The sequence below is a fragment of the Macaca mulatta genome, chromosome 19 (genome assembly GCF_049350105.2).
Source record: "Macaca mulatta isolate MMU2019108-1 chromosome 19, T2T-MMU8v2.0, whole genome shotgun sequence".
In the NCBI taxonomy this organism is placed as follows: Eukaryota; Metazoa; Chordata; class Mammalia; order Primates; family Cercopithecidae; genus Macaca; species Macaca mulatta.
In genome coordinates this window covers 45,955,559-45,965,624 of record NC_133424.1, presented here as the reverse complement: position 1 = coordinate 45,965,624, position 10,066 = coordinate 45,955,559, and the positions used below count along the sequence as shown (strand labels likewise).

The 10,066-nt window shown below is 37.8% G+C and overlaps 1 protein-coding gene across 9 annotated transcripts in view; it reads right to left on the bottom strand.

Annotated features, from left to right (window-relative positions):
* Positions 1-1,778: 1,778 nt before the first annotated feature.
* ZNF302 (zinc finger protein 302) overlaps positions 1,779-10,066 on the bottom strand; it is a 9,838-nt gene continuing 1,550 nt past the window's right edge. For 3 of the 9 annotated variants that reach the window (XM_077982116.1, XM_077982115.1, XM_015123526.3), the window contains exons 3-5: positions 6,018-6,138; positions 5,665-5,760; positions 1,779-4,707 (exon numbers count right to left, since the gene is read on the bottom strand). In XM_077982116.1, the coding sequence (XP_077838242.1) occupies positions 3,722-4,707; positions 5,665-5,760; positions 6,018-6,138 (1,203 nt within the window). In that variant the 3' untranslated portion in view covers positions 1,779-3,721. Of the gene's footprint in view, positions 4,708-5,664; positions 5,764-6,017; positions 6,139-8,999; positions 10,065-10,066 lie in introns of those variants that run through there. The other 6 variants (XM_077982114.1, XM_077982113.1, XM_015123525.3 and 3 more) reach the window with 3 other exon arrangements.

Below are 10,066 nucleotides of genomic sequence, written 5' to 3'. Positions count from 1 at the left end.
ACGATGCCTGAAAAACTAAAGGCTGTCCAAAGAATTTCTTCTAGTCAACACCTGAAGATAAGGCCCCTGTCTCCCAGGCTCTGTGGCAGGATAGGAGCCTAACTCAAAGTGCCAGCAGCAAACCCAGATACACTGCACACAGACCAGCCCCCTCCCTTCCTGTGTTTTGTAATTTTTCACTTTTCTGAGTCCAGTGAACCCCTCCTCACCACACCCAATTTCTTCACCTTCCCTTTAACGTACTCATTCACCTTTGTACAAATCAAAACTGAGTTCGCTTCATGCCAAATTCCTTTCCCCATTGCAATAGTTATCAATCAGTCTGTTCTCACCACTGTTATTAACATCCAGCTTTGTTCATCTTTGACACACCTAGTGAGCTTTGCAAGGTAGGCACGCCTCCATTGGCATTAGGTAAGCGTGGTAATAAATGGGGTATGGGACACATTCTAGGCAGAAGAAACGGCATGACCAAAGGAAATGTTTTTTGTTCAAGTAGGCAAGAGAGCCTGTATAGTTGCCAAGAGAAATCCCCGTCTTCTGAGATCTGTCCTAGGAGGGCAATATTGTTTGGTCTTTTACTGAATGTTCAAATGTAGCCTATATTCCTAAGATGTGTGACTCTGAGAGAGACTCAGGTCACTAGCATGAAGATGATGACCATATTTACCTTACAGTATGTGGGAAGATTATTAAAAGCAGGGAAAACACAGCAACAAACTTCCATGCAGAGGCACTTTGTTGCTTGCTTTATAAATCTTTTAATTCTCACAACCACCTGGTAAGATGGGAAATATTTTTGTTTTGATGGAGAAATTGGGAAATGAAGTGACTTCCCCAAATTTATAGATTAAGCAAGTGACAGTCCCAATAGGCTGAATTCACACCTAGCAATTTGTGTCCAGAGCTGAGAGCATTTGTATGAATGCAGCACACAAACATAAGGCGCAGTTGTTGCTATTAACGGTATTGTATTATGATCATTATTTTTCCCTATTTGATGCCAGAGTGCTTACACTCTGCACCATACAGCATTGTCATTGTCTTGTATCTTGTATCAATTACTTCTGCATACAAAGCTGTTTTCCTCTAACACAACTGCAATTTGTTTAAAGACTGACTCTCCGTCAGCAGCAAAGAATTAAGCTCCCAGGAAGTACTCAGTGATATGTGCCTTGCTTCTTTCTAGGTGTTTATCAACAACTGAGCTCTAATCACATCTGACTGGCCCAAGGCTAACAAGGAAACTCTGACTTTCCAGGCATCGGTGACTTTCATTGACAGGCTGTAACTTCAATTCAGAAGAGTGAAGGCAGTGGCACCTAGTCCATGGGACGCTGTACTCACAGATGCTGCTGAAGACCTGTAGTGTTCTGGTCTCAGTGGGTAAAACCTCCCCTTTCCTCCATGTGGAAGCCTGATGCCTCCTTCACTCAGCCCATTTCCCAACTCTGTAGGGCACCCTCCTTCCTTCTCACAGACTTGTTGAATTCTCATCTTATCTCCTACCTGGTCTCTTTGTTTCTCCTCAGGTTATTTTAGGCAAGAAACATTCCCTCAAAATGGCTCAGATACTAAAGGATTTGTTGGAAGGAAACGGGGGTGTTTTGTAAGAGCTCTCCCCCAAAAATGTGAAACAGTAAACAGATAAGAGCAACAAGTGATTAGATGTGACATCTGAGACCAGAATGATGAAGCAACCATGAGGATATGATGAAGATAAAATCAATAGCTAATACTTATTGAACGCTATTGAGAGGCCATTGTTGTAAACATTGTGCATCAATTAACTCATTTAATTTTCACAATGCTGTGAAATAGCTTTATTACCATTTTACAGATGGAGAAACTGAGGCATGACACAGTGAAGAAGTTGGTCCAAGGTCACACAAAGCCAGTATACATGCAACTTGGATTTAAACCCAGGTAACAAGACTCCAAAGCTTAACGCTCTTCACACACACACACACACACACACACACACACACACACACACCTCGGAGCTCTTAAAGAGTATGAAGTGCTTATCTATTAGGTCCACAGAAGATACTCAAGGAATGGTTAATAGGTATGACTGAGAAAATAATATGTTGTCAGTGACATCATAACATTATAATTATATTCTGGACAGTGTTAGTGGCCCCTAAGAATGTGTGAAAAATGCAAATTCAAATCAACTCATACAAGAATTCTAGGATTGAGGCTTAGCAATCTGTGCTTTAACAAGTCCTTCCAGTGATTTTGACACACCACTACAGCTCAGAACTACTAGATTCCTATATCCCATCCCTGTGTAATACACATGAGTGATGCTCAGTAAATTTTGAAATGTATTTAATTAAGCCTACTGGAAATGGACTCTGAATAATCCTCACCAAAATACTGCTATTCTTAGTATAAAGAGCAGGCCATTTTTCTCGAAGTTTGCTAGTCTCCCACTAAAGACTATACTAAGGCTAATCTTAGTGAATTTTTTTTGCCAGAAACAGTCACAGAGAAAGACTTCATGATATACAAAATGATCTTATTAGATACCAAACTTTTATTAACACCATTTTATTTCTTTTGCAGCTTTAATTTTTAACATTATAATATTTACTGGCTCCTCTGGGTGACTAAATATCTTCACATGCCCACTAGCTAAAAAGAATTTCTAAGTAGAACCCAACTGAAACTGCAAGCTACTGCTCTAAGAAAGGCATACTTAATTATGTTTATTTGCTCTCCTATAGAATCCTGTTTACAAATAGCACCACTGCAGATTTACATGTAATTTCTAAATCCTTCAGGTTGCTCTACCATTCATCTTCTGATGTCTAGCAAGATAAACACTCTTAGTGAACACTTTGCTACATCTCTTATATGATGAGATTTCTCTCCAGTTTATTTCCTGTAGAATAAGGAATGCACTTGGAACTGAAGAATTCCTTCAATTTCTAAATTTTCCACATTCATACAACTTTTTTCCTGTAGGAGTTTGTACGAGATTCCTATCGCCTATAGTCTTTCCCACATTTGCTACATGTACACAGTTTTTTCCTAGTGTGAGTATACTTATGTCAATTAAGGGATTAATACTGACAAAGGCTTTCCCACATTTATTGACTTCATATGATTTCTCTACAGTATAAACTCTGATAAATAAAAATGTCTGCATCATTGCTAAAAGTCTCCCATATTCACCACATTCATACAACTTTTCCCCAGTATAAATTTTTTCTGATGTTAAATAAGGGAGGATCTATGAAGTTTACCATGATAAACACTGCTTCAAATAGTTTCTCTTCTGTAAGATTTCTCACATGTACAGTGATTCATATGATCTAAAGGCTTTTCCACACTTACCATATTACTGGGTTTCTCTCCATTATGTACTCTTTGATGGGCAGTAAGATTTGAGCCTTTGCTAAAAGCTTTTCCACACTCATTACATTTATATGGCTTTTCTCCAGTATGAATTCTGATGTATAAACTCTGTATGAACTGATTATAGTGAAATTTATTGATGCAGTTCAATAAGGTTTGAACTACAGCTGAAGGTCTTCCTACATTTAATACATTCATAAGGTTTCTCTCCAGTATGAATTCTGTGATGTTGAAGCAGGGATGACCTATGACTGAAGGTTTTCCCACATATACTGCATTCATAGGGTTTCAATCTAATGTGATTTCTCAAATGCATATTCAGTGATTCAAGCTGGTTGAAGGATTTCCTGCATTTCTAAACTTCAAAAGGATTTTCTTCAGTATGAATACTCTGATGTTGAACAAGAAATGACAGGCTACTAAAGACTTTGAGACATTTGTTGCATTCAAACTTTTTCTTTATACTGTGAATTCTTTGATGTTGAGTAAGGTGTGAGCTACAGCAGAAAGCTTTCCCACATTCTCTACATTCATAAGGTTTCTCTCCAGTATGGCTTTTCTGATGATGAATGAGAGATGAACTATGAATGAAGGCCTTTCCACATATACGACACTCATAGCGTTTTTCTTGCGTATGAATTCTTAGATGCTGAATGAGAAGGGACACACGACTAAAAGACTTTCCACAGTTCATACATTCGTATGGTTTCTCTCCAGTGTGAGTGCTCTGATGGTTAGTAAGTGATGAGCCATGGCTAAAGGCCTTCCCACATTCAACACATTTGTAAGGTTTCTCTCCACTATGACTTATCTGATGCCGTGTAAGGGATGAGCCATGGCTAAAAGTCTTCCCACATTCACGACATTCATAGGGCTTCTCTCCTGTATGAATTCTCCAATGGCGATTGAGGATTGACTGTTTGCCAAAGGCTTTCCCACATTCACTGCATGTATAGATTTTAGCTCTATTACAAGTCTGGGGAAGGATAAGAGATTTGCTCTGGTTGAAGGCTGCCCCACTTTTATTAGAATTCAAAAGCTTCTTTCCACCATTGATTCTCTCATTTTTTATAACTGACTTTTTTGATACATTCTTCTTTAATATATCATATTTATGTGAATTTCCTTCAGCAGAATTGTTTTGTGGTTCGGAAAGAGTAGACTTTGAATGAAAGGTGCTCCTAAATTTGTTGCATTCTATATATTCCAAATTCTTATTAGAATTTGGGAATTCAAAACGTCGTTTTACAACTTTTTCTATTGTTACTGTTTGGGGTGAATCTTCATCGTAAATATCCTTCTTTGTTGATAATTCCTTGTTTTCCCATCTTGATTCCCAATCTGAAATATATCAAGAAAGCAAAGCACTGCTTTTTTTTTTTTTTCCACTTCTTGAAGAAAACTTCTACAGTGTAATTAGGAGAAATGGATAAGAAATGAAGCCCCCAGAAAACACATAGCTCTGACAACTCAAAATATTTCAGTGACTTCTGAACAATGCTCAAATGGAGCAGAGAATAGAAAGTTCACAGAAGTAGGAACAGAGTGTGATAAAGGAAATGGGTAAACTATACAAAATGGATAAAATAGTATTGAAAAAAAGGAAACTATCAGAAATAAGATGTAGAAGGCATTCTTGGATTACAAATCATCTTTTTGTGCCTATATTCATGTGGGAAAGATTGCATTTTGTCTCATAGCCTTTTTCTCCAACCTTCCATTAATCTCAATTTGCTGCCGGATTATCAAGCTTAAAATACAGAATTGATACTACTACATTAAACAATTGCAGTAAAAACAAAGTAATCTAAATATTCTTTATAGCTGACAAAGATTTAGGCTTTCTGAGGTTATGAAGAAACTGTGTGAATCATATTATTTCTTGAACATTAGAAAATATTATTCCTAGAAACATATTTATATGTCCCTTACTTCCTCTAATATGTTCATATTTCACCTACAAATTTAGAAAAGTGATTTTCCATCTAATAGACAGCTTTTCTTAGCTTAAAACTACTAGTATATTTTGCTTAAGTAGAATTAAGAAAGAATAAATTGTCTTACTTTGTCATGAATATAGTAACAATTTTAATTATCTCTAACCTTGATTAGATGACATGAGTGATACAGATAATAATTTTAGAGGGAGAAGTAATTGTTTTGAAAATATAAGCTAAATATCCCTCAATTTTTCATTTCTATTTGAGATCTTTGAAGACAGTATCCGTAAAATACCTCCACACTCACCATAAACATCTTTTAACAAAAACTTCCTTAGTCTCGTTCACCATGACTCACCTGGAATCATACCTTTTGACAGTTTTTTCTCCACCATCCAGGGCTCTTTTCCATCCTCCAATAACATGATCACATATGGCTTAGTTATGGAAAGACCTGCTTACAGGAAGAAAATAGAATTGTTTAAGCTGTGGTCCTCTATTATGAGAGGCCATCACAAGAAGGACCACAAGAAGGGATGAAGGGTGTTCATTGAAATGGAAAGATAAGCTTCAGGCAGGGCACAACAGAGCTGCACATTTCTTTGGGAACATGCTACAGAAATTCAGCCATTTACTTAGGAGGCTCTCCAGCAATTCAGAGTGACAAAAGAAAGGTGTCCCCTACTGGAGTGGAAGGGGTGATATCCTTACCTACAGAGACCAGGTTCTCATAATTCTGGACCATCACATCCTTGTATAAGTCCCTCTGAGCAGAATCTAGCCATGCCCACTCTTCATGAGAGAAGTCTATAGCCACATCACTAAATGTCACCTGAAATAGCAAATATATTTAAGCTCAGTCATAGCCCAGGCCTCTTCTGTCACTAAAGAAGGGGTAAAATCAGCCTGCTTGTGGAAGAAATGAAACAAGATTCAGGAGTTGTGACAATGATTGGGAATGTGATCTCAGTTAAGTAATAACAGGACAGTTATGTAGTTGGAATTAACATACAATAAAGGGGACAGTTATGTAGTTAGAATTTTTACACAATAAGAATGAGAGACAAATATGATAGCTTCACTTCAGTAGAGTTAATTTTGTTAAAAGTTTAGAATTATATGAATTTTTAAAAGGCAACATTTGACATTTGACAGCACAGAGTCAAGTATTTAGTTATATCTTTTAGAGCTAAGTGCTAGTAATTAAAAATAAGTAATTAAAATAAGTAAGTGAAAATAAGGCTAAAGTGATTGTCTCTCAAATGGGATACTCAGGAAGATTCACTAAAGCTCACAAAAAATGGGTTCAGAAAAAAAGACATCTTTATATTAAAGACTGATAAGACATATGGTTTGATTGTATTCCCTAAAAAAGCATATATTGAACTTAGTCGCCATTCTAATAGTATTGAGAGGTGAGACCTTTAGGAGATGATTGGCCTTGAGGACTCTGTCCTCATGAATGGATTAATGTCATCATTAGGGGAGAGGGTTCCTTATTTTAAAAAATGAGTTCAGGCCCCTCTTTGCCTCTCTCTCTTCTCTTTGCCCATCCACCATAAAATGACACAGCAAGAAGGCCTTTGCCAGATGTCTGCCCCTTAGTCTTGGACTTCCCAGGCACCAAAACCATGAGAAGTCAATTTTCATTATTTATAAACTACTCAGTCTGGGGTATTCTGTTACAGCAGCACAAATAGACTAAAATATACACATAACTGATTCATAAACAAAAAACAAAAATATATTTATGGTGTATACTTAAACTGAGTACTGACAAACATTTAATAATTGAAATATGAGACTCCTGGGTGAAAAGACTGAAGATGTCATAGATCAGGGGTCTACCGCCCGGTCACGGACTGGTACTGGTCTGTGGCTTTTAGGAATGGGGCAACACAGCAGGAGGTAAGTGGCAGGGAAGTGAGCATTACCACCGGAGCTCTGCCTGCTGTCAGATCAGCTCTGGCATAGATTCTTACAGGAGCGCAATCTCTACTGTGAACTGCGCATGCAAGGGATCGAGGTTGCACGCTCCTTATGTGAATCTAACTAACGCCTGATGATCTGACGTAGAACAGTTTTGTCCCCAAACCACTACCTCCACCACCTCCCACTTTCATGGAAAAATTGTTTTCCACAAAACTGATCCCTGGTGTCAAAAAGGTTGAGGACTCCTGCCATAGACAGTCCTTAAATAGGACCTGGAAGTAACAGAAAAAAACAAAAGAGCACATTTCAAAGAAAATATTCTTAAAAAAATGCTCACAGATGTACTTAGAAATTCTTCTCAATAGTACTCATTTCACAGTATTATTTAAAATAGTAAAACTTTAGAAGCTTAAATATTCAATAGTAGCTTATTGGCTAGTCAAATTACAATATGTGCAAAAAGTACATCCATTTAATACAGCATTATTACTGTCTGTGATTTGTAAAACAGACTGCTCTACTGTGGTTATTTTTTAGCTCTGAGAGTTCATTCAGTATTGTAGCACTTTATTTGGATATTTTGCATGCATGTTCACAAGTGACATGGGTCTTTGGTTTTAAAGCCAGAATTTACTTTTCTCAGGTTTGGGAAAACAATTAAAATTCAAACCTCCTTCCAATGGCAGAAAATCCTCTCCACAAATGTAGAAACAAAAAGAAAACGGTTTTATTACTGAATAAGCATTAAATCAGACCTTGAGGCACTTCACAAGCAATCCACTATTGAGATTAAAAGAACAGGAAGAAATCTCATCTTTTTATATAGGCAAGCAGATACAATCCAACACATATGTTTTCCAAATAAACAATAACTTATCCTCAAGTAAGATTTGACAGTTCAATTTGCTACACAAAATTTATTCTAAATTCACCTGTTAATTGGAGTTGCCACTGTGTTAGTTAATTGCCTATATCCCAAATAAAAATAACATTTCTCATATCTTTGACAAACCAGTCATTACAACTTAGAGCCAGAATGCTTCTTTCTTCCCCTTCAGTTGCCCGGGCAGCTTGAGATGTTCACTCATCTGAGCCCCCAAAAGAACATAGGATATCTATGCTAGCACTTATTTAAATTTCTTATGCTTTCTTACTTTTCTACCAGTGCTGCAATCTTCAACACAGGAGCCACTAGCCAACTTGGCTACAACATTTAAATTAATTAAAATGTAAAAATAAAATAATTAAATAAAATTTAAAATTCATTTCCTCTGTTGCTTAAGCTAAAATTCGAGTACTCAATAGTCACACAGGGCTGGTGGCTACCGTACTGACTAGTACACATGCAGAGCACTTCCATCACTGCAGAAAGTTCTCTTAGACAATACTGCACTAGATCATGAAGTTCTGTGTGTCAGTGCACACTGAAATCCATGTACAACTTTTCCTAACAGGTACTTTGTAAGTGTTTAGAAGATGAACCAATGAATGGTTTTGGTATTAGCTCACTTTAGCCTTTCCTTTTTTTTTTTTTTTTTTTTTTAAGAGACAGGTTCTTGCCCTATCACCAAGCTGGAGTGCAGTGACATAATCATAGCTCACTACAGCCTCACCCCACAGGGCTCAAGAAATCTTCCCACTTCATCAGCCTCCCAAGTAGCTGGGACAACAGGCATGCACCACTATGCCAGTTTTTCAGTTCTAATTATCTAATTATTCCAGGAAAACAGACTTCACCCAACATGTACATCTGCTACTTACATCCCCTCCTGTGCAAGCTTCACCTTCCATGCCATGATTCTGCCCCACCAGTTCTTCATTACTCATCTTATTCACCCAACAATTACCTACTAATCTATTTGGTGCCAGGTAACACTCTGAAGTGTTAGCAGTCAACAAAAAAGAAAAAACATTCCTCCCACCAGGAACAGACAATGAGCAGGTGCATATACTGAACATACAGTACATCAGCTAGTGAGTGACACGCGCCATGGAAAACAAAGCAGTGATGGAGGAGTGGAAGTGCTGGTCAAGGGAAGGTGACTGCAATTGCAAATAGGCGTTCAGGGAAGCTTTTCTGAGAAAGTAACCACGGAACAAATACATGAAGGAGATAAGAATGCAAGCTTATGCATATGTAGGGAAAGAATATTCCACGTGGATGGCACAGCAACTGGTGACAGTGGCTAGAGCTCAAAGGAATGAGGAGGCAGAGAAGGAAGGTGGGATCAGAGAGGTAATGGCCTAACTGTACAAATAGGTCACTGCAGAAGTGACTCAGTTAGAGCCACTGAAAAATTTTAGGTTGAAGAATGACAGGAATTTATATAACAATAGGATCACAGTAACAGTTGTACTGAGAATAGATTGATGCGGGTTAAGGGCAGATGCTGGGAATACAGCTAGGAGGCTACCCCAATAATCCAGGTGGCTCAGACTGGTGGTAGGGGTGGTGGTGGTGATGGGCTAGCTAATGGTTAGATGCTGTACACGGTGTATCGTTTAGATCCAACTAGAGGACCGGAATATTAGTTATAAGTCAAAAGGAAGAATCAAGGATGACTCCAAACATCTCTTCACTTGAGACCACATGGTACAGTTTTGACAACCATAAACCAAATAACCTTACATTCCAAAGTTGCATTGTGAATTACAGTTTAAAAATTTTGGCAATCTAGAAAGTCTTCTAGCAGAAAACTGTAGAAAAGAGGAACACTGGGTGAAGAGAGCAATACCTTGGTGTTCTCTTGTGGGCTCCATCCTTCCTATAGTGAAAGGAACCATAGATCCAGTCCCTTAAATGGACTTGATTAGGTGGGAATAGGCAG